Source organism: Chaetomium strumarium (assembly GCF_033439665.1).
Source record: "Chaetomium strumarium strain CBS 333.67 chromosome Unknown B0T15scaffold_4, whole genome shotgun sequence".
Classification (NCBI taxonomy): domain Eukaryota; kingdom Fungi; phylum Ascomycota; class Sordariomycetes; order Sordariales; family Chaetomiaceae; genus Chaetomium; species Chaetomium strumarium.
The window spans coordinates 254,964-279,191 of record NW_026944432.1 but is presented as its reverse complement, the minus strand read 5'-3'; the positions used below and the strand labels follow the sequence as shown (position 1 = coordinate 279,191).

The 24,228-nt window shown below is 54.7% G+C and overlaps 10 protein-coding genes across 10 annotated transcripts; 4 read left to right on the top strand and 6 right to left on the bottom strand.

The window, feature by feature from the left end:
- Positions 1-196: 196 nt before the first annotated feature.
- B0T15DRAFT_484814 (uncharacterized protein) lies at positions 197-1,609 on the bottom strand (the record flags this gene model as incomplete). The annotated part of the gene is made up of 3 exons (XM_062866244.1): positions 197-583; positions 803-1,484; positions 1,536-1,609. The coding sequence occupies 3 exons, from the start codon at positions 1,607-1,609 to the stop codon at positions 197-199; spliced, it is 1,143 nt and encodes a 380-aa protein (XP_062720851.1).
- Positions 1,610-5,479: 3,870 nt separating this feature from the next.
- B0T15DRAFT_531235 (uncharacterized protein) lies at positions 5,480-6,172 on the bottom strand. The gene has a single exon (XM_062869238.1). It carries the CDS (start codon positions 5,947-5,949, stop codon positions 5,578-5,580), a length of 372 nt encoding a protein of 123 aa, XP_062720850.1. The 5' UTR covers positions 5,950-6,172; the 3' UTR covers positions 5,480-5,577.
- A 293-nt stretch (positions 6,173-6,465) lies between these two features.
- B0T15DRAFT_574513 (uncharacterized protein) lies at positions 6,466-8,835 on the bottom strand. Its single transcript, XM_062870955.1, has 3 exons — positions 8,202-8,835; positions 7,771-8,076; positions 6,466-7,706 (listed from the first exon to the last, which is right to left on the bottom strand). The coding sequence occupies exons 1-3, from the start codon at positions 8,344-8,346 to the stop codon at positions 6,823-6,825; spliced, it is 1,335 nt and encodes a 444-aa protein (XP_062720849.1). The 5' UTR covers positions 8,347-8,835; the 3' UTR covers positions 6,466-6,822.
- Positions 8,836-9,358: 523 nt separating this feature from the next.
- Positions 9,359-10,960, top strand: B0T15DRAFT_188117 (uncharacterized protein). Its single transcript, XM_062862409.1, has 5 exons — positions 9,359-9,587; positions 9,688-10,303; positions 10,368-10,675; positions 10,744-10,846; positions 10,949-10,960. Exons 1-4 carry the CDS (start codon positions 9,541-9,543, stop codon positions 10,805-10,807), a joined length of 1,035 nt encoding a protein of 344 aa, XP_062720848.1. The 5' UTR covers positions 9,359-9,540; the 3' UTR covers positions 10,808-10,846; positions 10,949-10,960.
- B0T15DRAFT_188125 (uncharacterized protein) lies at positions 10,563-11,824 on the top strand. The gene is made up of 5 exons (XM_062862410.1): positions 10,563-10,675; positions 10,744-10,846; positions 10,949-11,049; positions 11,115-11,322; positions 11,427-11,824. Exons 2-5 carry the CDS (start codon positions 10,808-10,810, stop codon positions 11,709-11,711), a joined length of 633 nt encoding a protein of 210 aa, XP_062720847.1. The 5' UTR covers positions 10,563-10,675; positions 10,744-10,807; the 3' UTR covers positions 11,712-11,824.
- An 882-nt stretch (positions 11,825-12,706) lies between these two features.
- On the bottom strand, positions 12,707-13,297 carry B0T15DRAFT_531220 (uncharacterized protein). Its single transcript, XM_062869237.1, has 2 exons — positions 13,066-13,297; positions 12,707-12,990 (listed from the first exon to the last, which is right to left on the bottom strand). The coding sequence occupies exons 1-2, from the start codon at positions 13,204-13,206 to the stop codon at positions 12,748-12,750; spliced, it is 384 nt and encodes a 127-aa protein (XP_062720846.1). The 5' UTR covers positions 13,207-13,297; the 3' UTR covers positions 12,707-12,747.
- Positions 13,298-14,748: 1,451 nt separating this feature from the next.
- B0T15DRAFT_493265 (uncharacterized protein) lies at positions 14,749-15,372 on the top strand (the record flags this gene model as incomplete). The annotated part of the gene is made up of 3 exons (XM_062866932.1): positions 14,749-15,030; positions 15,088-15,156; positions 15,238-15,372. The coding sequence occupies 3 exons, from the start codon at positions 14,749-14,751 to the stop codon at positions 15,370-15,372; spliced, it is 486 nt and encodes a 161-aa protein (XP_062720845.1).
- Positions 15,373-15,878: 506 nt separating this feature from the next.
- On the top strand, positions 15,879-18,302 carry B0T15DRAFT_511033 (uncharacterized protein; the record flags this gene model as incomplete). The annotated part of the gene is made up of 1 exon (XM_062867889.1): positions 15,879-18,302. The coding sequence occupies one exon, from the start codon at positions 15,879-15,881 to the stop codon at positions 18,300-18,302; it is 2,424 nt and encodes an 807-aa protein (XP_062720844.1).
- Positions 18,303-19,800: 1,498 nt separating this feature from the next.
- On the bottom strand, positions 19,801-20,139 carry B0T15DRAFT_363359 (uncharacterized protein; the record flags this gene model as incomplete). Its single annotated transcript, XM_062864161.1, has 1 exon — positions 19,801-20,139. A coding segment is annotated over one exon (339 nt), but the record flags the coding sequence as incomplete, so codon positions are not given.
- Positions 20,140-21,021: 882 nt separating this feature from the next.
- B0T15DRAFT_554855 (glycosyltransferase family 2 protein) lies at positions 21,022-22,500 on the bottom strand (the record flags this gene model as incomplete). The annotated part of the gene is made up of 4 exons (XM_062870365.1): positions 21,022-21,357; positions 21,437-21,482; positions 21,513-22,322; positions 22,427-22,500. The coding sequence occupies 4 exons, from the start codon at positions 22,498-22,500 to the stop codon at positions 21,022-21,024; spliced, it is 1,266 nt and encodes a 421-aa protein (XP_062720842.1).
- Between the last annotated feature and the right edge of the window lie 1,728 nt (positions 22,501-24,228).

Below are 24,228 nucleotides of genomic sequence, written 5' to 3'. Positions count from 1 at the left end.
GAGGACTTCTCTAGAGTAGGGTCCTTAGGACTAAATGCGTTGAAAAGGATAAGGAAGGAGAAATATATTGTGAGCAAAGGGACTAAACAGCGAGAGAAATATTGTAAAGGCACCCAATTACGCCCTCCGTACACCATTTTCTAACATATTCCCTTCAAGGAAGTCCCCTGAATCCAAACCAGCTGTTCCAAGTACACTAATCTCTAGCTCTGCCCGAAGGGAGTTGCCGAGAAAGCTGACGTATAAAGTCTTGGCAGCTACAGCATGCCTCCCAGCCATTCCCAAGTACATGCTCTGACCGACGCTCACAAACAGTCCACGCTTTGATCTCCTTGCCATCAGACTCGCAGAGGGACCAGCCATCCTCTTTCCCAGGCTCGGGTTCGGGCTTAAACATCTTCCCCTTCTTCTTCTTCTTATGCTTCCTAGAGACACCGGAGCCCCCGAAGTCATCCTCCTCATTCTTTTCGGGTTCGGGCTCCGTTGCTGGTTCCTTGACAGGCTCGGGTTCGTGCTTAGACTCAGGCTCGGTGTCGAGCTGAGACGTCTGTGCCTTCTTCTTTGCCTTCTTTCCCTTGCTCTTCTTGGAGATGGGGAGCGCCCAGGGGTCATCCTCGTTCTTTTCGGTTTCGGGCTCCAATACTGGTCCCTCGGGCCCGGGCTCGATTGCTGGTTCCTCGGGCTCGGGCTCGTATACCTGTGTCCTAATGGCAAACCGGCCCCAGAAATCATCATCCCTATTCTTGTCAGATTCGAGGCCTGGCTCTGGCTCAGTCTCGGCCTCGCATAGTTTCGGTTCAACTTCTCCCGGCAGGTCCTGCTCACATGTCTCCGGTAGGCCTGGTGATCCGAGCGCAGGCACTGGCATCACGAAAGCAGACTCTTCGAGCGCCTCGGCTTGCGGAGGAGCGTTGAGGCCCCGAGGTAAAATCTTGTGGTCGCGGACCAACTCGACCAGGTTTTTGAAGAGCAAGTCGGCCACCGATATCGTTTTGCGCTTAGCATTCGGTATACCATAATCTGATAGCTCTGATCGATTGCGCAGAAGCGACTCGAGGCCTGACTTCAAATAGCCGCTGAACCATACGTCGTCTGCGCTGGGCTCTGGATATGCATCCCGCACAATCTCAAGGACCACAGAGAAGGGTAGTCCGTTTCCAAGCCTCTCAATCTCGAGTTTGGCAAGTTCCTCGAGCGAGGACAGCTCATATTCTCGAGCCAAGGCGTAGACCTGGATACTTGTCGTAAACTCCGCAGCGGCCTCTTCATGAGGAGACAGCCCTTTTGGTTTGAGGCACTGGTAGGTGTCGGTGAAGAGGTAATGGGCAAGAACATGTCCAACTTCCTGAGTAATCTCGAGCCGCGGGGTTGTGCTCCATATAGAGGTACAGGGCAGCTTTGGGCACCTGCGAAGAAGGGGACTTGGAATGTTGAGTGCTGTCCCGTCCTTTAACAGCAAGCTGACGATGTCGGCTGTATACGGGCTGATATTTTGTTAGCGTAAAACGTGGTGTAGCCCGCTAGAACACACTTACGATGATTCGGGTCGCATGTCGACTTCCTCAGGGAAACGGTCTGCACCGGTGGCCGACTTTTTCTCTTTTGCCATATTGTCAATTGGGCGGCGGGCAGATGTATGAACAATAGGCTCGTAGAATCGTCTGCGTAGTGCGGCCACTGTAGCGGAGGATTGAAGAGCAAAGCCGAGATCAGTGGGCCTGTCGTCTCCTTTATGCTCATTGACCAAAGTGCGGGGTTGAGGGCTACCAGCTGTAGGCTGATGCGCCTCTTGCGTATGCAGCGCCAACTCACGAGCTGCACCATTGGCCACGGACTCGACTGCGTTGGCTTGCCATATGCAAAGCCTTCGTTGCTTTGTCGTGTCGGTTCTCCGGTTCGCACTACGCACCAGGCCAGGAAGCCGCGTTGCACGCAGTTGTGACGAAGTTACAGCCCGACACGGCGTGCGGAGATGATTGAGCGGCCCCACGGCCCCGGCAGAGTCCGCAAGCGGGGCACAGCGGAGCCACGTTGCGGACGTCAGATTCCGGCGGCCGAGGCAATGAATCCGTCAGGTGCCAGCCGCGTTCTATTCCTCGTCGTCGTGGCGACAGGCTTTGCACCATTGACTCCGAAGACCTGGGCATTCTGGGTCTGCCTCGTCCCTCCAGGCGAGGCGCGGTTCCCGCCACGGATGCGGTGCCGGAAACCCCGACGCATGCTCTACGACAGGCCCTCTCAAGTCAAGACAATAGGATTGTTGAAACTCGAACCGGGCTCATCCTTCGCCTTCTTCCCCAGCCTTCTCATGGGCTGTCTTGACACGCGGCCACCGAGCGTACCTGCAAGCGGCCGTCTCGGGACAGAGCCAATGCACTGCTGCCGCAGAGGCTTTATGTTGTGCACGGACCGACTGCGAGTTAGAAAATCCAAACTCTCAGTTGGTCCGTGCCCTGCTACACTGTGGGGCCACGCCGGGCCTCCACGTTTTTCAGGTAGGGAGGGCAGTGCATTGGTAAGGCATTTTCCGGGGGCACTGAATTGGGATGTCCGCGTCCGTGCGTAATGCGTTGCAGGCAGCAGCCGCACGGGTATAAAGGTTGTGACCAAGGACTTGTACGTTCCAGGTTCTCTTTCCCCTACGACCGCTAACAGCACGCTTCTACTGCTGGTCTGGGAGTTCCCCTACACGCACGCACAGTCGCGATGAAGCATCAGGAGGACGACCCGAGGAGGTGGCTGTTCTACCACGGACCGATTCCCTACCAGCCGCAGTCACCTGTGGATGAGCTGCCTTGCAATGTACGACGAGTCTGGATGGAGTTCTGCAACAACTACTCGATTTCTAGCCCGACGACAGAGTTCAAGAACTATTCACGATATGAGGACATGTTCCTACGATATCTGAAGCAAAGCCACTTTTGCGACGATACGACGTTGGGTTGCTGGCAGCGCTTTTTCAGCTGTCTGGCCGAGCAGGGCTTTACCAATGCCAATGTCTGGTGTCCTTTCCACTGCGCTGTGACCCAAAATCCGGTCATCAGGCTTGTCGTTCTGAGTTGCAGCTACCTCTGTCAGGCTTGCTGGGAGGTCGTGGACTCTCTTCTTCGCATGGTTCCTCCTGCACCTGCGAGTCCTTCGTCGTCGTTGTGGACTTAGTGGGTTTCGGGCCCCTCGGAGGGCCCTGGCCCTTTCCCCGACTCCTGATGTTCTTCGTGAGGGGCGTCCCCCTCCAGTTCTTCTTGACCAGCGTCCAGCGCGTCAAGCTGCGGGAGTTCTTCTAGTTTCGTCCGTTGGGTCCACAGTCCATTGCGATGGGCTTCCCTGAGTTTCTGCCCCATATGCATGATGCAGTCTGGGCTTTCGCACATGCCATCTACTGTAGCCCGTACGCAGGCTTCCGGCCATGCTCTCTTGGGCACTGCGTAGATGACGCCGTCGTAGGTGTTCCTGATTTCCCACAGGCGCGAGTCCTCGTTTCGTCCTGCGTCCCAAAGCCACCATACTGGCTGTGGTTTGGCGTCCTTGTCAACTGGGCGTATAGGCCAGTGATCGTTGTCGAACTTCGACCGGAAGTGGTACCGGCATCCATGCGCGATACACTGGAACCAAGGGTGCAGTCGAACAGCGTCTCCTTTCTCGTACTAGAATACCTCCCCATATCCCTGTTGCTCCACCTCATATGTCTTGAGGCCTCTGCTAGTAGTAGGGTGCTTGTTCCAAAACTTCCGCCACGTTGGCTCTTCCTTGTTGCGTTCCCGTGCTTGTCGTAGGGCCAACTAGTATTCCCATTCCGGGTTCCGGACTTCGTCGGGTTTCCCATTGTCAAGGTATTCTTCTAGTCCGTCCCAAGAGTTTTCGTACCCTTCTTCTTCCATTCTCCTCAGCTTAGTTTTGACGAATTCCAACTGGTTCATCAGCCGGGCTTTTTCTGCCCCTAGGTTTCGGATAGTGGTTCGGAGCTCGGCTTGTCCTTCTTCTAGCTCCATGACTTGTTGCGCGAGAAACACAGGGTTGGGTCCAGCTGGTTCGTCAGCCGATTGGCGCGTTCTCCATCGCCCGTCTTCGTCCTGGGTCAACTGGAGCCCCCATGATTCTGCGAGTTGTCGTGCGGCTTCAGTGGCGATGTCGTAACCAGCGACAGGTTCCTTGAACGTATCGTGCTGGTCTGATCCTTCTAACTAAGAGGTGTCATCCGACCCTCCTATAGCCAGGTATCGTTCGATATCGTCGTCGTAGTCGCTCTATATATAGCTTGCTACAGCAACCTCGGTGATTCGCACCTTCGTAGTTGACTCGATCGTAGCATTTTCCTTGCCGGATACTGGTCTCCAGTCCTTTTTCTGGCTGCGACACTCCCGCTTGAAGTGCCCCTTTTTGCCGCAGTTGAAACAGGTGATCTGGGATTTGTCTTTCGATCCCTTCTTTGTTTCGCGTTGGGTGGCATCCACGTCCATAGGTCCTGCATGGGTGCCATACGCCGTGCTGGGGTACTGGCGCTTTTTGCCGTGGTTAGCCTAGTTGCGACCACCATTGTATTGTCCCCCGATGATGAGTCGTCCATAGCCTTTCCGTTGCTGCTTTCTAGCATACAATCGGTCGTCGATCCATACTGCTCTAGCGATATATTCATCGAGAGTCGCAGGTCGGTCTTCCTTATACAGCTCGTCCTTCACATCCTCCTTGAGGCCATTATAGAACAACTGCATCAGGCGCACCTCGTTGATACCGGCCCTAATAGCGTCTTGTCGGAACAGGGTCGCGTATATTGATGCCGACTTCGTCTGCCGTAGGCGTGCGAGCCGATCCTAAGCGTGGGTCGTCTCGTCTTGGTCCCCGAACACCCTAGTGAGTTCCTTCTCAAACTCCTCGTAGTCGCCAAACACCCGCTACGTGAACGACTGCTGCTTCTTGGCTTCGTTCTTAACGTAATCCTTGAGGGTGGGCTCGAACCATCGGGCGGCTCGGCCCCCGAGTCGAGAGGCTGCGTACCGGGTCTTGGTATCTTCGTCAGGGAAACGAACATCGTAGTGCTCGATGTAGGAGGACATCTCCGTGAAGAACCGCGAGAGGTCCTCCTATTCCCCATAAAACTTGTCGGGTGCTTCGATCTTGAGTTTAGCTCTCTCGGCGTCATCGAGCTTACTATAGACTTCATTGATGAGGCTCTGATGGACGGCCGCCTCCTTCTCCAGCTCAGCGATCTTAGCTTGGAGCGTGGCAACAATGCTGGCAGTGTCGTCCGTGGGTGCAGAGCCTATGCTGACGTTGGAGCTGGCGCGACTCATGGCGTCGGATTGGTACCTTCGATCTGAACCGTGACAAAGTCAAAGGGAGTGAGCAACGTGTGACGAAACCCAGGCAGTCCTGCCTCTGAAAGGGTTCTTCTGTCGAAGGTATCGCTGGTCGGGCTGTAGGTCTCGGTGAAGCCAAAAGGTTCACAACAATTGCACAAGCAATTGCCTCAATAGTAGGTAAGGTGAACTGCTTGTATTTCTCACTGGCGAACTCCCAGAGTCCTCCAGAACGAATGACTATATACTGGCTTGTTTTCCCAGAGTCCTCCAGAACGAGTGACTATATACTAACTATTTTCTGTGGACGCTCGTGCTCGCCAGCGTCCCTGGGCGTCCATATGGTCGCTCCTGGGCGCTGTCGTCCCTTGGCGCCCTCATGAATCGTCCGCGACATTCCGTGTGTCCCGATTGGCGTTCCTGTCGGCTGCACAGCCCCACCTGGCTGGCCTATATGGTTGGTTCGTGACAATACTTCTAGTGCTATAATTATAGTCGCCGTGGCTGTCGGGGAGTGTGACCGACCGTACAGGACCCGCGCGAAGGATTCCACGTTTAGTGACAGGCTGCCGATCGAGTAGGTTGTAGATAATGCAGCACCCCACGCAGCTCGCGTAACCAGGGCGTTGCTGACAGTCCATGGGATTGGGTGCATTGTGTGGCTGGCACGGAGCCCAGACTTCGGTCCTATAGAAAATGTGTGGTTTTGGATGAAAAACTGGATCGAGGAACGCTATGATGTTCAACGGTTAACCCGGGCACAGCTTCGCAGGGCTGTTCAGGAGGTTTGGGATGCGGTTCGAACAGAATTCTTACGGCAGTTGGCTCACCCAATACCCCGACGACGGCTTAAGACAGGTCATTGCAAATGAAAGGAGGAGAATTGGGTATTAGGTACTTTGGCTGCAGTAGAAAAGTGTATGTGCTTGACGGTATCTTGACTTGTTCCTGGGCCGTGCAGTGGTTTTTCCAGCTCTGGTTAGTCGGTGGGGCAAGTCGACCACTAACTTCCAATATCCAGTGACGAGGTACTGGCCCGTCCTGTGTCGCAACCGGGCAAAACACATCGCAAGCCTCAGATCCACCACACCCAGTGGTCCCACCAAGCCATCAATGAAGGCATTACAGGCGAGGACGTTGATTGGGAGAGATGATGGCGAGGCCAATGCGTCATACGCATGGTAAATGTTGTATTAAGGCAATCACCTGGTTCCAACCGAACCTACAGTACCTGACGGCCTACCAATACTTCGTCTGCAATATAATGATGCTATCACCAACACAAGCCCCACACACTCTCCCCATCTCTCAGGGGTTGGCCGCCGCCGCTTCCATTAACAGTTGCCCGGCTGGGCTACCCGTTTCTAGCAGTTGAGAGCCATTGCCTCTTGATCCTAGCTGCGCTCTCGCCGTTGCCACCCTACGGACTATCAGCGACGATTTGACGCGAAGCAACCTCGACCAGTTCACCTGTACCGCTACCGGTATGCCACAGCCGGGCAGCGGGTGTGATCGCCAAGGACCCGATCTACTCCGTCCTCTTCACCCTTTCAGCACCCTTTGCCGACATGGACCTGGTGACCCGCCCAACAATCTCTTGGGCCCTTTTCGGTCTCTTCACCCTTTCAGCACCCTTTGCTGACATGGACCTGGTAACCCGCCCAACAATCTCCTGGGCCCTTTTCGGTCTCTTCTCCTGCTCGACTTCCTCCATCTGCTCCTCTTCTTCCTGCAATCTCTTGACCATCCGCTCCTGCCCGTTTTCCTCCAAGATGGGCCATAGACGCTTCTCCTCGTCCTCACGGCCAATATAATCTGCTAGAACCTCTCCGTCACGACACCATGGCGCGAAAACTCGCATTATTTGTTGGGGCCAGCGCTTGAAGTCCTTCTCGTAGCCTTCCCAATCCTCGCCGCTGATTACCAGCATCGGATCGCTGACAAGCTGCACTACACGGACAGGCCGCTCACCGGGCGGGAGCTGAGAGATTTCCGGTGTCCCTACCACACTCATCCAGTCACGGTCGACCGGAAACCCCCAGAGACTATTGCTGCCAATTGGAATGAACCTAATCGTGTAGCTGGGAATCATGCCGTGGATAAAAAACCTCAGCTCCAACGCGTGGTAGAGCATGTCTTTGATCATGTCGCACACTTCATGCTCCTCATCGTCGGGGTCCTCGCACCTAAGATCCCAATTCACGTCGTGATCCCGATCCGGAATCTTGGCATGTCCGTCGTCGACGAGGAGCCTGAGCGACTTCTTGAAGTGAGGAATAAAATCGGCGGCCGTAACATATTCCTTCAGCCCCAGTCCGTCCACCACTAGGGATTCTATGAGGCGCCTCAGCATATGGAACTGGCGGCATAGTGTTTCTGGGAACATTGACTCCTTTTCGCCGGTACGCAATCCTGGGATATGTCGTGTCAGCATGGTTTGGGGCTTGCGAAGAGGGCACGAGGGAGAGGTCCTCACCATCCAGGGCCCGACGAAGCGCTCGAACATGCTCCCAAACTGGAGATGCGCAGGGGACAAGTTCGTCGCCTTGTGCGTCCCCCGAGAACGAGAAGATGTTGTCATCAAGATAATGCCAGATCCAAGCCCGGACCATGGCCTCTTGATGGTCAGGGAAAGGCGAGTCCCAGAGCTGCCTGGCGAGGGGAGACCAACGGCTCATCCTCTCTCGGACTGTAGGATGCAACGTATCCCAGGCCGCAAGGCCGCGCCTCACCATATCCATGGCAACTTCGGGAACGGAACCTCGCAAGGGAAACAAAGCCCCTAGCAACAAACATCACGTCAGGATCCAGGAACAGAAAGGCTTAGGATAAAGGGGCGGGTTAATGATAACGAATTGTTGCTTACAGTCATCCAAGAACTCCTCGGATGGCTCACCCCGGTACTCGTCGAGATCCAGATGGAATCGGACCCAGCCCTCGCCGGACTTGCAACACACAGCGGGGCATGTCGGACTGGCATAGACCACGTTCCAGGGGTCACAGGGGATGCGGGCCAGCCTGCTCCGCAAAGTCTCTTGTGTTTGACTGCCATCGCCGCCTCCGATGGCCGAGGCCGAACGTGCTTTGGCCCAGACCGTGCCCAAGGGGGCCCAGCCCGCACTGGACAGCGAAGTCTCTCGTGTTTGACTGCCAGCGCCGCCTCCGACGGGCGAGGCCGAACGTGCTTTGCCAGCCGAAGCGTCCTCCTCTTTGGATGTCATGTTTTAGCGAGGGTACCGGTAATATGATGAGTCGTTGAGGAGAATCCGAGTGCATGCGTCTCTGCCGTGGCCTCTGCGCTGCCATTTTGAAGGATTATCAGCTCATATTTCAAACAAAACCACCAGGTCGGGGTCACGCCCGGGGGGTTGGGCGCAAGTGAAACCCCGTCAAAGAGGGGTATCTTTTTCTTTCTCCCTCAGCCGGGGCTAAGCCGCCGGAAGCGGAAACACCAGAGCGTTGAGTCTGCCGCTGCCCAGGTGTTGCGGCAAGACAATTGGATCGGCCGCCTGGAATGCCCGGAGCCCCGGACACGGGCTGTTGCGTAGTAACTTGGTAGGTATGCGTGTGGCGTGGAGTGGGCAAACGAGACAAAGATTCAATTGGCTAATATTAGTGTGCTTGGCTGCTTCCGGCATCCGCTTCTCCCTAAACTGGACAAAGGGCAACGGCTGGCTTGGTTGGCATATTGGGTAACTTTCAGATGCAGCCGTAAGATTTAGAGAGCCTGGGCTGCCAGGCTTTGCAATGTGTCTCATGTCGGATGCTTCACCGCCGGCTAGTGTCACCTTTTGCAAACGCACAATCAGATCGTTCAGGGGCTTCAGATGCAGTTATCAGATAACTTACCTTACAGAGAGCGGCAGGCTTTGCAATATGTCTCTCAGCTCTTACAGGACGCTTCACCGCGGGCTAGCAGTCATTTTGCAAACGCATAATCATTTGTTTTAAGGGCTTCAAGTGCAGTCGTCAGATACAGAGAGCGGTAGGATTTGCAATGTGTCTCACAGCAAGATGCCTCACCGCCGGCCTGCAGACACCGTGCAAATCCGCGAGCAAGTGGAAATGACATCTAACATTGGAGCTGATCCATAAAGGTTGACGGCCGGGATTGGATCGTTGGAAAATCTCAAGCAGGTTACCTCTCAGGCTTCTCACTCTGTTACTCAAGCCCTTGTTCAGATTCCACGACGACAAGCGACTGACTGCCACTCTATCAGCATTCAGCAGTCCGCTGCCAGGCAACATGACGACGCCGTACAGGCTCTCTATCGGCATCGATTTCGGCGTGTGGTGAGTCTTGATCTTGCCCTTCGCTCGCGCTTGCGAGATTTCCCCTGGCATCATGATCCCGAGACGCAAAGGGCGGCGTCTAACACGGCGCCTCTTCCAGCACGAGCGGGGTTTCGTACTGCCTGTTGGGCCCAAATGAAGCGGTGTCGTCGGCCGTCGAAATCCTGTTCGGCAACAAACGCAAGAATCTGGTGCCGTCCGCGTTGGGCGTCAATGGCAACTGGGGTAACGACATCGCAGCAGGCGAAGACAAATTCACGCTGTTCAAGCTTCAGCTTCTCCACGCCGACGATCTACTTCAGAGCTATCGCCAAACACCAGAGCAGCTTGCATTCGTCCGGGATGCCCTTGGGAAGATTGAGATAGCGAGTAAGACCGGCGTCGACGTCGTGGCAGAGTACCTGCGCCGCTTGTGGGCCTCTGCGGCCGACTCTCTTTCCCGCATCTTGAGACGCAAGGGCCTGAGCCTTAGTGATGTAGACGTCCGCTTTGTCTTTGGTATCCCTGCTGTCTGGCGTGTGGGTACTCGCTCGCGTATGGAAGAGGCCATCCAGCACTCGGGGCTTCTCGAGTTAGGCGATAGGCCTCCGGCACCACTCGACTTCATTGCCGAACCCGAAGCTGCTGCTATCGCCACGTTTCCTCGACTTGCTCCGAGCTATAATCTGCAGGATGGGCAGACTATTGTGATCTGCGACTGCGGTGGCGGTACAGTGGTAGGGGGAACCCTGGTACTAGCCCCCTTTCTATGCCGCCTCTTGCTAATCCAAGTATCCGCAGGATGTGATTTCGTATAAGATCACCTCACTCGAAACCCTGACCGTCAGGGAGATTGTGTCCGGAGAGGGGCAACTATTGGGCGATATGTTTATGAAGAGCGCCTTGGTAGCACTGATCAAGTCGCGCGTCCAAGAGGACTACCGTGACAATGCAGACCTTGACCTCGCTGACCTTGATAATGAAATTGAGGCGGCCTGGGCCAGAGTGTCTAGAATCCAGGGCAATACTATGAGGAGAGCGGGCTGGTGCCACCGGTTGGACATCACATACGTCGGTGGCCGCCTCGGACGGCAAGTCGTGCTTTCCGGGTAGGCATCCTTTTCAAGCTTCAGAGGTCTTGACCTGCTCCGAGGCAAGCTAACTAGACTATACCTAGACGAGATGTTCTACGCGCTCTCAACACCTGCACTGACAGCATCGTCAGACTTCTTCGGACGTAAATGGACGGGGTGGAGGAGAAGACCGGTAGAGGGCCCGATGTAGGTCTCCCTGTTCGCCTCCCCCCCCCCCCCCCCCCCCCCCCTGGCGCTATACTACAGTCCACCTGGTATAGCTGACTCAATCACTACCTTCTTCTCCAGCTCATTGTGGTTGTCGGCGGCTTTGGCCGCAGCGAATTTCTGCAATCGGAGCTCCGCCGTAATTTAGGTCGTAACAATGTCGCATTTACTGGGCGAGATGGGTATGTCTTCTGGGCCCTATCAAAGTGGTTTCACGGATAGTAACTTAGCTGGTGTCATTTTGCAGGATGATTGCAGTCAAGCATGGCGCAGCGATGCACGGTGCCCTCGGAAATTTCGTCGCCATGAACCAACATGAAGCGGACCAATTCAACCTTCCACAGGTCACCAATGTCCCCCCCACCATTCATATCCGCTCGCGGGTTGCCCGATATAGCTACGGCTATTCCGTTCCTAACGGGGCCTGGAACGCCATCACCTGGTTCGTCACAAAGGTTGGTCCCGCCTCGGCCGCGCCCTTCCCCCCATTTAATCCGCATTCTTCAAGCAGCTATTAGTATGGACAGTTCACTGATCTTCTGCACCCCGAACGCTCCAGGGCCAAGACGTCGACTTCTCTGCCACCTTCACGCTTCCCCGCAACGCATTCATTTTCACGATCCAGAACAGGCCTTGCGCAGTGATCTACCGCTCGCCTCAGTCTGCACCTTCCAATGAAGAAGCCCGGCAGGAGTGCCGAATCAAGTGTGAACGCCCTGATATCCTGGGCCAGTTGCAGTCGGTGCCGGTCAGAATGCGACTGATGGGCTCCGGGATGCAGTTCGAGGTCCATGGCGCAGGAAATGAGCAGGAAACCACATTCACTGTGCTATATCCGTATTGAGGCGTCTTCTGGCACCAGCCGTTTTACCAGATTGCTCACTTGATGTCTCCTCCGGCGTAGAGACCTCCCTGTGCCTAGAGATCTATTTGCTTATAGGAGAACCACTTAGCAGAATGGGCCTATTTCTTGCAACAGGCGAAGCAGAAACGTTACCATTGCGGCGCCCCCGGATCTGCTAAGACGTTTTCCCGGCCGTGTGACCGTAAGAAACACCAACGATTCCATGCTAGCACACTTACTTTTATATTATATGCCCGGAGTGCCGCAAGGGGTTCCGTTCGCTACCACACCTCGCCAGGCACAAAGTAACACACATCCGGAGGGAGTTGAGGGCGCGTTAGGTGTGTAGGCTCAGAAGCTGCACCAACAGCCATCTCCGATAGCGACCCTGATCACTCAACAGCCGGGGGTGCACCGCAGCCTCTCCTTCTACGGCATGCGCAACCCGGCTAGCGACAGCATGAGCTGGCCGCACAATGGACGCCTGAGCGTATGGACTCGATCTTTGTCAGTTATTTTGTTTTTAATCTAGGAGGATGGGTAGGTGGTTTGTAATATCTATATTTGTTTCCGTTTCCCTTGTAATCTACACCATTACCTAGAAACCAACATCGTGTAGCAACTTAAGAACGACGCATCCGGCCGAAAGACGTAGCAAGCAGATTGGTTTAGCAGTGTCAACGAATCTTCCCCTGTCCGTAGCAAAACACCCCTGATGCGACTATCAAGAACTCTACAATCCAAAATTTTCTTCGCGCCATACAATATTCCAGAGTTGTTCCAAGTTACAAATGCCAGTAATAGCTGCCTATTCTGCTCCCTGAGCAAGTCGAACACATAGCCGAATAAACTATGGCGGATAGCTTCTACTGACTTGATCGCCAACCAGCTCCAAACTTGAGTTGCTAACCCTTAAATCATGACTAAAACGATTAGCTGGTATTATCCCTTCGCTTAAAGAAATTAAGACTTACACGATTCTTTGAGTTTAAGTCGAGTAAACAAGAAGCAGGAGGGAAGACAGCTTAGAAAGTAGTCACCATCTTTTACCGATCCGACGGCGTTCGACGATCTTGCGTCGTTGAACCTGGCCTTCCAGCGCGTCTTGGTAGATGTTGATAGCAATGCTATCGGCACCAACGCCTCGTTTCCGCTGAAACATCCCACTTCTTCGTTCCCTTGCGATTATCTCTTTTAAGAAGGCGAAGAGATGTACTAACCGGGCGTATGCCAGCCACTGGATCACGCCATCTGTCGTAGAAATCGTTCGTTCGATCGTCTAGAATGCGAGAATAAAGCGTGAGTCTTGGCTTGATATCGTAGAGGGGAGAGTAGTTTGAGAAAGAATTTGGACCCAGCTATCCCAGATACTGGCACAACTCAAGGCAAAGTCATCAAGGGTCTTGTGTTGAACGAATTCGTTATGAAGGAGTTGTGCCATGGCTATCCTCTGATCATCAATGCTTGTATTCTCGTCCATTTTAGGAGAGAACATTGCGCATACTATAGATCTTAAACGATAAAAAGTCTATACTATTAAATAGCAAGCTTTATGCGGCGCAATGTCGCCTCTACGCCATGGTCAGACATTCGAAATAATTACATTTCTAATACATATTTAGCAATACCTACCTTCTAAGAATAGCGCTTAAGCCATCGCCATTAGACCGAAAGCAAATTCGGACCAACGCTAAATCACTCCGATTCTACGGCAGAGGTCGGGGCGAGTTGCCGGCTTGGCGGGTTCTCCGGCTTGGCATAGGTAGTTAGCTCGGGCGGCACCTCGGCCGCACAACTCGGGCGGCACAGCTCGGGCGGCACGGCCTATGTAGGTTAGGCAATTATAGTAAACGGCGCAACCACGGCAAGCATGGCGGCGCACCGGACAAGCATGGTGGCGCAACCCGGACAAGCATGGCAGCGAGCATAGCAGCACAAGCAGAACCTGATCTGTGAAACAGCAGCTTCAAGTATATACTAAGGCTTCATGCTAGCTTGCTTGCCAGTATTGCTACAGCCTAATTAACATGGCACCCACTTGTACCAATGTTCATCGCTCCCAGGAACAACCCTTGGCGTCCGGTTAGTTGGAGATGATCCCCATCTCGAACGAAGTCTAATCGATTTGACAGGTCATCACAAGGAGATGCAAGCCCTCGAAGAATTACCGGCGGATATCGCGGTATGGATAGCTGAGCAAATAACAGCAATGGCTCGCTGAGATGGCCACGGAGCATGCTCGGCTCCAGCAGAACAAGGAGGTCAGAACGTTGTCGCCAGATTTCAGCAAGCCCTCTTGTTGGGTGAGTGTTCTGAGCTCAGTCAGCCATCGGGCATAGATGCCCTCCGCATGGTATACGTCGAGGAACCAGGTGAGTGGCCTGTGGTCAGTGTGTATGGTAAATGGCTCTAGGGCGAGGAAGTAGTGGGAGCTGTCCAGAGTGCTGTCCAGTCTCGAACCCAGGTTAAATCCATGCTGGCCTAAGGCCCACAGTCAGGTGACCAGGTGGATGACCGACTGCCAGATCTCAGGGAAGTGTGACAGTGGAACCCACCGTACGTACCATGGCACAGGCCATTGCTTAGCCATATGCCCGGCTTCCGGTGGGTGCATGCATGATTGGTCGACCAGGTTGGTGCCCCACCTTCCACATCTGGGCATGTGCCCCACATCCTGTATTTAGACTTCTTCGCATCTTGCAGCCTCGAGGATTCCTTTCCTCCTGCAAGTTCAGTATTCCTGCAATACAGTCAGTTGCCCACCAGAGCCATCGAGCCTAGCCTGCGACGACGGCTCCCGTGACAACCTACCAGGATGTCCTGAAGAAATCCACGACACAACCCCTGACCTGGGACGACCCAAAATCCCGTCTTCGGCCTGAGCATGCGACGAACTGTTACGCGGCTGCTGCCCCGGCGAGACGGGGGCAGTGAAAATCCACTCAGAAAACGACAATTAGTCGAACCTGCGACCTGAGCATGCTTTGAACTGCTCCCCGATGGACAGGTCCTTTCACCGTCAGTGTTACAGGAGGAGATGTCCGAAAGGACCATAGCCAGCCGCATAGGCGGAGAGCTCGACATGGTGTACCTCCGCCTGCACAAGGGGTACCACCTGCCCGGCAAGCCCAGCCGGAAATGGTCGTCCCAGCGGGCTGGTCCCTTCAAGATCGTCCGGAAGGTCTATAACCTCGCATACAAACTGGACTTTCCGAAATCCTGGAAGGTTTGGCCGGTCGTTTCGGCCGCCCAGCTCTACAAGGTGCCCCAAGAACCGGACCCCTTCGAACGCGTGACGCCGCCCCCGCCGCCGGTCATAGTGAACGATGAAGAGCAATGGGAGCTCGAGAGGATTGTTGACCGCCGCATTCGCTAGAGAAACAAGAAACCCGCTGTTGAGTACCTTGTCAAGTACCTCGGCTGGGAGGACATGCACAACCAGTGGGTCCAGAGAGTTTACCTTGTTGACGGCGCCCGAGAAATGGTCGAGGAGTACGAAAAGAAACACCCTATCGACTGAAACAAGGAGTATAAGGAGAAGGGCATCAAGCGCAAAGAATACGAGGCCATCAAGGAAATCCCGAAGCTCGAGAACCAGATCCGAATCGACTTGCCGGTCAGGAAGGATTTGGGCGAGTTCCAGAAAATCGATGTCGAATGACGGCCACGCCATCTGCCAATTCAACACTTAAGAATCGGGGACGATTAGGTCTTTTCCACAAAGAAGGGCAGTTTATATGTTTTCCTTACCTATCGCCTGTTTTCTCCATTGCAACTGTTTCCATTACCTTTCCTACCCTCGTTACCGCGCGCCTCCCTGCGTTCATCACGTTCGTTGCTAAGGCTAAGCATGCCCATGACCCCAGAAACCTTCCCGGCATGAGAAAGAGGGTGTAATACTGATCATTTTGCGCACCTGCCAAACGGTCACGGGCCAGGACCGACTCTGCCTACAAATTCTATTCAAAATTTCGGTGGCTTCCACCATTTCTTCCCTTTCTACGACATCATTTCTTCCACAGCCGGTCGTCAAACCCAACTTCAAGCCCACAACACCTGTTTCTGAGCCCTGTGATAATTTTTCCTTGTCTCTACTTATTTCTTCTATTCGGAAACATACCCGTCATCCTGTCACAAGTGTTATTTTCCCGGCGAGCAAGAAAAAACATGCCCGGCGCTCGTCAAGGTCCAAAGCGTAAGGCGAAACCTACCACGCCTGGCAACGAAAAGCCGGCGCGAGGCGAGAAGAAGAAGGAGTTGGCCACTCCGATTGAGATCTCTGACGACGATGAGGAGCAAGACATCGTCGACCTCAGCCCGATCAATGATTCGGTCCATACTAGCAGCATGGCTCTCCAGCGGGAGGTTAGCGACGCCAACACCGTTTACGACACGCGCAACCACTGGGAGCGCGACGAGTTGGTCTTCACGCGCTTCGGTACCTACGAAGACATCTTCGGGAAGACGGAACAGCCGCTCGTGAAACTGAGCCCTGCTACCGGGGACATAACCTGGAAGCTGACCGAAGGGGTCTCCATTAAGACACCCCACGCGATGGTCAGACAAGTCCGGAACTCCCCTCATCTCCCGGAAGCCCTCTTCGATTTTCGGTTACAGCAGTGGTGTGACGACAACCGACACCGCGGGGAAACGATCCGAGCTGACAACTGGAAGCGTTTCGTCTGGTCTGACGAAGAACTGCGGAGCAGTGGCGTACGGATTCCACGTCTCGAGGTAGAATATGCCTTTATTAAGAGCAAGGAGCAACGTCAAGGCTTCGCATACACCGTGCTCGCTGGAACAAACATTGCCGTTGACGAAGAGGAAGCCATGGCGTACATCGGGGTGAACCCCCAGTACATCACAGTCGGTGCCTATGCCCATGAGTACCACGCTTTCATCAACCCGCACGGTGGGCATTCGGGACGATGGAAGGATCAGAACATGAGTGAGGACATCGGGGGCCACTACCCGATTACCTTTTCGCTTGGAGCGGTCAGCGGAGAGTGGCGAGAATTGGAGGCCCGCGATTACGAGGAGTTTAAGCGCCTGCCCAACCAGGAGAAAGTAGAGAAGCGACGGACCTGGAGCACCCCCCTGCAGCTAGTGCAAAAGGCAGTTGGCAAGGCCATCGCGAGATTTTCCTCGACTTCACGTCTTTCATTGGCCCAGCCTGTCCAGGCCTCGGCGTCTGATCGCCCCAAGATGCGGCAATTTGAGACGAGTCAGTTCGAGCCAATCCATGGCAGCACGCCCACACCGGTCACGCCGCTCGGAAAGAACGTCATTCCAGAGAGCCCTGACGCTGGCCCGGTCACCCAGGCCAAGGAACCCTCCACCGAAGCAAACATGAGCGACGACGACCACGATGACAGCCTGAGCCTCGCATTTCACGACGCCGACCTCTCTGACCCCGAGTCTGAATCGGGCAACGACTTCGAGGTTGAGGCCGAGCCTGAACCCGAGACTGAACCCGCCGCCAAAAAGGTAGAAGGCTTTGAGGGTAAAAGAGGTAAACCCGTGGTGCCCTGCGAGGGCCTCGTGGGGACCGAATACGACCCGTTTAAGTCGGATAAGATGGTGCAAAGCGGTGCGCTGCATGCCATCCCTGACGAGCCCTGGGTGCACAAGAAGGTCATCGCGCCCATCGAGCTGTCACTCGCCCGAGCAAGGTGGGAGTGCCGCCACCTCGAGGATAGGTCAATCCTCTGGAAGATCGCGGCGTTCGTCAAGCAGTTCAACGACGACGTCTCCAAGGATCCGAATCGGACCTGGGGGCACAATGCCGCTGGTCGCCGGCTCAGAGACCGGCTCAAGGGCACGCTTATCCAAAAGGTTGAGACTGGCGTCGTACAGGGTCTGCCGGACCCGGCAGAGATTCTTGCCTATCGATACTGCGCTCCGAATGGCACCTGCAGCGGTATCATCGACACCTACCTCGCGGAACTCGGGATCCTCCACTATGGCCAAATCAACCATGCTGCCCCGGTTGGAGCTAAGGACGTCGATCGCGCCAAGCAGGCACGCGAGCTCGAGGAACTGCGCGCGCAAGTTGCTCAACTTAATGAAGCCATGGCCCAGAGGGTCACCCAGGATGAAGTGCTCACGGCCCTCAAGGCCGTGGCTGACAGGCAGGATCGGGGCAATGCGGAAGCCCTGGATCGTCACGAGGTGCTCAAGAAGGAGGTGGAGCGCTTGGTCAACGCCGAGAAAGACCGGGATGCCAAGATTGCCGAACTCGTCACCAAGGTTGCGGCACTGCAGAAGGAGCTGAAGGACGTCAAGACCCAGCAGAAGGAAACGAAGGAGGTCAAGACCTCGCCCCCCCCCGCAACTCCTGCGGCCAGACGTACCGCAATCAGCCAGCCCGCCGCCGCGGCTAACCAGGGCTCTCAGTCCACGGCCACCAGGAAGAGACCGCGTGAGGCGGAGACTCCAGCCACGGGCACGCGCACCACCAGGGGAGGAACGGGAGCGAATGCAGCTGCCGAAAATGAGCGGCCTGCCACGCGGGCGCGCACGATGCCTGCGCCGGCGCCCCCGCGCACGAATATCATTGACTGGGCTGCGCAGATCGGACGGAAGAAGTGATGGGGACAAGGACTCGGAACATTGGGGCACGGAGTTCACGGGAGACTGATTGTATGTGTATGATGTTTGGTGACGACGAGGACGTCGTCTTTTCTTTAAAGGAGGGGCACTTGTTACAGGAGGAGATGGATGTCCTGGAGGACCATAGCTAGCCGCATGTACGGAGAGCTCCTCATGGTGTATTCGGCCCGACTCCATGGGTCGCGCTCCCATGGCTTTGTCTCCGTCACCGCGGACCAGCGCGCAGTCCTCACGCCCCGCTCACGTATTATAATAATGCTCGCTTCCGTCATCGCAGACCGGTGGCACTTCCAACAAGGGTCGCCAGCCTGCCACCCCATCTGTACTGCACGAAGATATACCTGCACTCAGTTCCCTTACGGAGATCGACAACAGATCTGCTACGTGGTAGTAGATAAAGAAACGATCCAGCTAAACTTAAGAAACTGCTCTATATAGTGAAGGACTGACTAAGAGCGCTGGACGCTTACAATGCCCCGAGAAGCTCCAGGAGTTCCCCCGACGCCCTGACCGCCCACGAGCGCTAGCATCGACAAAGAAGACCCGGGCTCGGCGGATAAACTAAGAAAAGAAGGGTCAACACGGTTACAAAAACTACCGATAGCAATCACAATAGCGACTCGCGACTCCCATGTGATTGTTGGCAAAGCGATGAGTGGGATTTGAACCCACGACCACTCATTCCAAGGAAGGAGTGTCCTGCCAACCGCGCCGCCAGATCTCCGTTGGGAACAGGACAGAAAGACTCACTCTTGTGCCAGGCAGGCGCGCAGGGTGGTCGAAGATGCCGGAGGGTTGCGAGGGTACACAACCCCATTATCCATCTCTGAATTTAACAATTTGGACCAGAGGGCTAACTGGTCGTTATTGAGCTCGGGGATCTCCGCCTGAGCAGGGGTTGGCTGAGCAGTGACCGGTCCAGCTTGGGAGGGAGGAGGAGACGGTCCGGTTGACTGTGAGGGCCTCATAAAGGTCTGAACGATGGTTTTTTGGCGCAGAAAGGTAGCTTCCCACTCCAGAATCAGCGCCGCAATTTTGGACGGCAGTTTGAACGAGGTAGAGTCGAAATCTAGGCCGGTGAGTTGCATCTCAGTAACGATAGCAAGGATTATACGGCCGCTCGCAGCCGTCTCTTGACCGACGCTTGCCATCATCTGTTGCCATTTGTCCTCGTCCATTTTATGGGGCGAGTAGGTTGGAGAGCGGCTGTAGGAGTAGCAGATAGGAGGAGATTTAAAGGCGTTAAGGAAAGGGCGGGAGGGTTAGGAAGATAATTGTGGCCGGGACCTCCAGAAAGAGGGGTTGGCCGCTTATAAAGGCCTAGCGAGCGCCAGGCAAGCACTATGGACAGTGTTACACTGTGTTAATAGTCCAAAGTTGAGCTCTGGCCTGCTGGTCGAATCTTGGCGGGCGACATGATAGGTTTAAGAAAGGTAAGGATACTTTGTCGCGCTGATCCGAACGGCACATCCACATAGAGCGACTTCAAAATATAGCACAGCTGTTGTAACGTGTTAGTGCGGCTTAAGATGGCGAGGTGGTAGAAGAGACAGTCTATCGTTGGAGCTTTTTCGGAGGCCCTAGAGTACCGGTCCCGGCTAACGGCGGCCCAACCCTCCCGGTCCTGAATATCGTTGCCATCGACCGCCATCTGATAACGCCCGACATCGCCGAAAATCACGATCCAGCAGTCTTGGAGCACAGGTACTGTCGCATAGAGCACAGCTACCATTGAGCAGGGTACGTAAAGAAACGTCAGCATGCACTCAAGACTAGAGGGGAGGCGGGCCCTTAGGAGCTCAAGAAAGCTGTCGACTTCACATTATAGTAGACAAAAATCCTTGTCGAAGCTATATCTGCTAAATACAGACAAGCCGAAATCGCGGAAAAAGTGGCGGAAGGAGGTCTTCCGGGGTCGTCATGCAGCCTCCCCGGCTGCGTCTGCCCCGCCGTCCGCCTAGCATCGCAAGGCTTCTTATAGCTAACATTCTCCGGCAGACGTCCACTCATCCGATCATGGAAATGCAGAACACGGATCGAAAGCGTCTTCCATTATCGCGACTGAGCCATGTGTTCCCCCTCCGCGTCCGCTGCCGCCGCAAAAGCATGTGGGCCGACGTGAACTTGGCCCGTGAAGTAGCGCTTCTCCGTCATGGCATAAAGCAGCCCGGTAAGTTGCGAGTCGGTCCCTGGGAGTTCTCAGCACCATGGTCTAATCCCAGGTCCACCAGAGGAGAGAGCTGCCTACTCGCACCGCTCATCAAGGAGGTGGAAACGGGAAGCTCCTGCTGGCCCCTAGTGACCTTTGACGGCTGCGAAATCTGGCCGACTGTTCCGGTTTATCAGGTTTTCGCAATATTTACCTGTTATTCCAAAGGCCGAATACCTATTTTGGAATAACGATGCTTGGGATCGATATGGTCTGTACTAATTATTTCTCTTCGTGTGTTTAGAAGCAGGCTTGAATAGTGAAGAAACAGTGCTATTGCGAGTTTCTTGGCAGTCCCATCTAGTCTCGCACTGCCCGAGGCTCGGCGGCGATTATAGACCCGGGCGGCTCTCCATCGCTCTGTGCAAACCTTGTCCGAACACCATCGCCGTGCTCTAGCTGCAGGCAGGCTTCTTCTGCAGACGGAAAGTGTTGTGTTCATCGCCGTCCTCGCGGCTTCCCCAGGACGTCTGTACTTCGAAGTCAGAACTATCCATTATAGCCTGTATGTGGGGCGGGTCTGGAAGGGCGCTCGTGACTTACTTCATTCAGTGTAAAAAGCGCATAGAGCTTGATCAGGCCGTGGAAGTAGCCGAACAGGATGGACACCGGTAGGAACATGATGTCACCCGGATTCCTGCGGAACAGGCCGACCAGTTTCACTACTTTGGTAAAGCCGAACATGAATGCGATCTCCGCCCCGAGCAGGATGCACCGGTTTCTGGGCTCCCAGTTTTCTGTAGCCCACCAGCACGAGAAGAGCAGAAGCGGGTCGACCACGAAGGCCAGCGAGGTGAAAGTCGCCATATGCAGCGTGTAGGTGCACTACGGCTGTTGACTGCAATGTTTGAAAACAGTTAGCGTGAGGATCGCTTATTGTATGGGGAGGAAAAGCCGGCGTGACATACGTCAGCACGTATCTGTCGCGCACCAGACTGGTCCAGTTGCTCCTCCAGTTGCTCCTTGCCTAGCGCAAGCACTGGTAGAGAAACTTCTTGCTATTCTCGAGCGTCGTCTCAATTTCGCACGCGCGCTCGTACTGTATCCAGGTCTTCCACTGGTGGGCCACTAGCCATCGTGTCACAAAATTGTCGTCGTCGGCATTGAGGATGTACCTTCCCCATTTCTCGTTCTTGAAGTTCTTCAAGAAGTCATAGCTCCTCAGGATCTCGGTGCGATAGGCGCCCGTGCGCCCAGACATGCAGGACGTGCCGCCGTCGATGTTGTGCGTTGCCGAGATCTCGAAGTTGCGTCGCTCGATGTACGCGGCCCCGAGCCAATTGAAGATGCGAGTCGTAAGATCCCCGTCGACGACGCGCTTTACCCTTTGACACGTTCCGACTCCGCCCATCCGGTCGTCCTCGAACGGTGCGAGCAGCCACGGCATCAGGGTGGACGGCCACTCTACGTCGTCGTCAGCCATGACCGTGATGGCCGTCTTGACGTGGTCATCCTCCAGCGCCTTGCAGACTTGTAAACGTTTGTTTGCCTTGTCAACGTGCAGCACGTCGATCTCGACGGGAGACGCAGCATCCGGTATTCGCAGCGTCGTAGCTACTCGGCTCAGTGCCTCATGCTTGTTCCACGTAGTCACGAGAATCAGCTTGGCCGGCTTGCAGGCCAGGATGCTCTCGAGGGAGGGACGCAGCTCCTTGGGGCGGTTGTGGATAGTCGGTATAATCACTGTGACATCTCGGGACGTGTACCTTGGCTTTTCCCAGTTTGGCACTTTGGACTTGTAACGCCAATGGCTGACGCAGTGAATAAGAAGCCGCATATAACGATAAAGCCTGGAAGAGCATTAGCCAACCTGGAAAGCCGCAGACCGAGTCAAAAGATTACGCGGCATGCGGAGACCGAGGCACGCTGGCATCCTCGAGCAGAAAAGCCATACCAGAGGAGCGTGTGAAAAACAGCCCAGGATCCCGTTGAGCGGGAAAAGTCGAGTCTCGGAATCATGATATCCATTAGGTTTCACTAACAGACTAAAGCGATGCAACGAGTAGCTGGAAATTGCTGTGCCGGTTGAAATGCTCTTTCCTTTCTCTGTTTTTAGGGAAGGAAACAAGCCCTGTGATTGTAGGTAAGTTGGGGGAGAAGGGGAGGGAAGGCGTTTCTTATACTTGCCGTGCTGTTCTCGGCGCCCGGGGGTCCGGCAGCTCATTTGTAAGAATGTGCTTGCCAGTCGGATGGTCCATTGGACGGCGTGGATGCACGACTCCGGGTCGGTCTGCGTCTTCGGGCCACTATCGGCCCACCATTCTACGATCTGCCATCTCGCTCGCTTATACCGCTAGAAGGAGGTGGTAGACAAAGACAAGTGATGAAGAGAAAAGGAGGTGGGGAGCGTTAGCAACTGAAGCTGGAACTGCCTTTTATCTGCTTAGTTGATTCATCACCTGGACGGGAATAATTCTGAAGTCTGGGTAAGGGAATAGACCTGTGCTAGCAGCTATATAGCGCGGGCTGCTATATGGTCGGAAGGAAGGTGCAATAGAAAGTGGCTGTTCCTTTAGAAACATTTATATTATCTAATATGTGATTACTTTTATTTGCTGTATTTAAGAGTGAGCGGGAATGGTAAAGAAATATTACCATTGCAAGTCGCCCGGCTCAGAAGTACCGTCAGTCGTGCTCTCGCTCCGGCTCCCGGCCGTTGGGTCATGGATTCTCGGGCCCCACTCCGCCACGGCGGTTCCGATCCGCAAACCTGTCTGCCGACCGACTCCGCGCCAACGCCTCGCCTGACCTTAACCCGACCCGCAATCCCGAGCAAAAATATAGCCTCAGTCTATCAATCCAACCCAACACTCAAAGCACCTCTCCTGTCTACGCTCCGCACACGGTAGCTTGTTAATCACTCGCTGCTCCTTGCACTGATCATAAGATATCCTATTTCCACTGTGTTCCCGAGTACCCTACAACAAACACAACTGTCGCACAACAACCTTCGTTTGCCGAACACCCAAGCAGCGCCTGACAGCGGTACCTATACTGTAGCTCCGGAATTCAACACCAACCTACCCTAGCAGCAGTCCATGCCCCGAGCAATGGCCGTCCAGTTTCTGTGAAACCTGCGGCCTCATCATCCCTGACCCCTTTGCTCACCGCCAAGGGGTTTCGCAGCCTCCAGCCACCTCAAGCAACGCCGGCAGGACGTGCATAGGCTCGGCAAGGGAGGAGAAAATGGGGAGTACACCGTGGCCGGGTGCAAGAATCAGTATAATAGGTGGGATAATTGCAAAAGATAGTGTCGGAAGCGCCATCCGCTTCTTGATATTGGGCTGGTCAGCTTGTGATTTGGCTCTATATTTTCAGCTCGTGGAGGCTGTAGAGTGTATAGGAGTAGGATACTGTGATAATATCTGGTTTGTGATTGTGTCTGTCCGGGTTGAACACCGGGCGCCCTTTCCCCGTTGCTTCGGCAAGCTTGGACAAGGACACAATGACTACCCTTTGACTCGAAATGTCGACAAATCAGACCGACAACATACCATACCCATCACCCAGAGCAACGGCCTCCTCGATTAGGCACTGTGGCGGCAGAGTGGGGCCGGAGAATGCATGTCCCTAGAGCACGGGTAGGAAAGGAGATGTATTGGCAGTCCACCACTGCATGATCTCGGGCGGATGGTCGGTCGCTTTGTGTGGCAAACGCATTGTCAATCAGCCAATCGTCTATGTTAAACTGGTCTA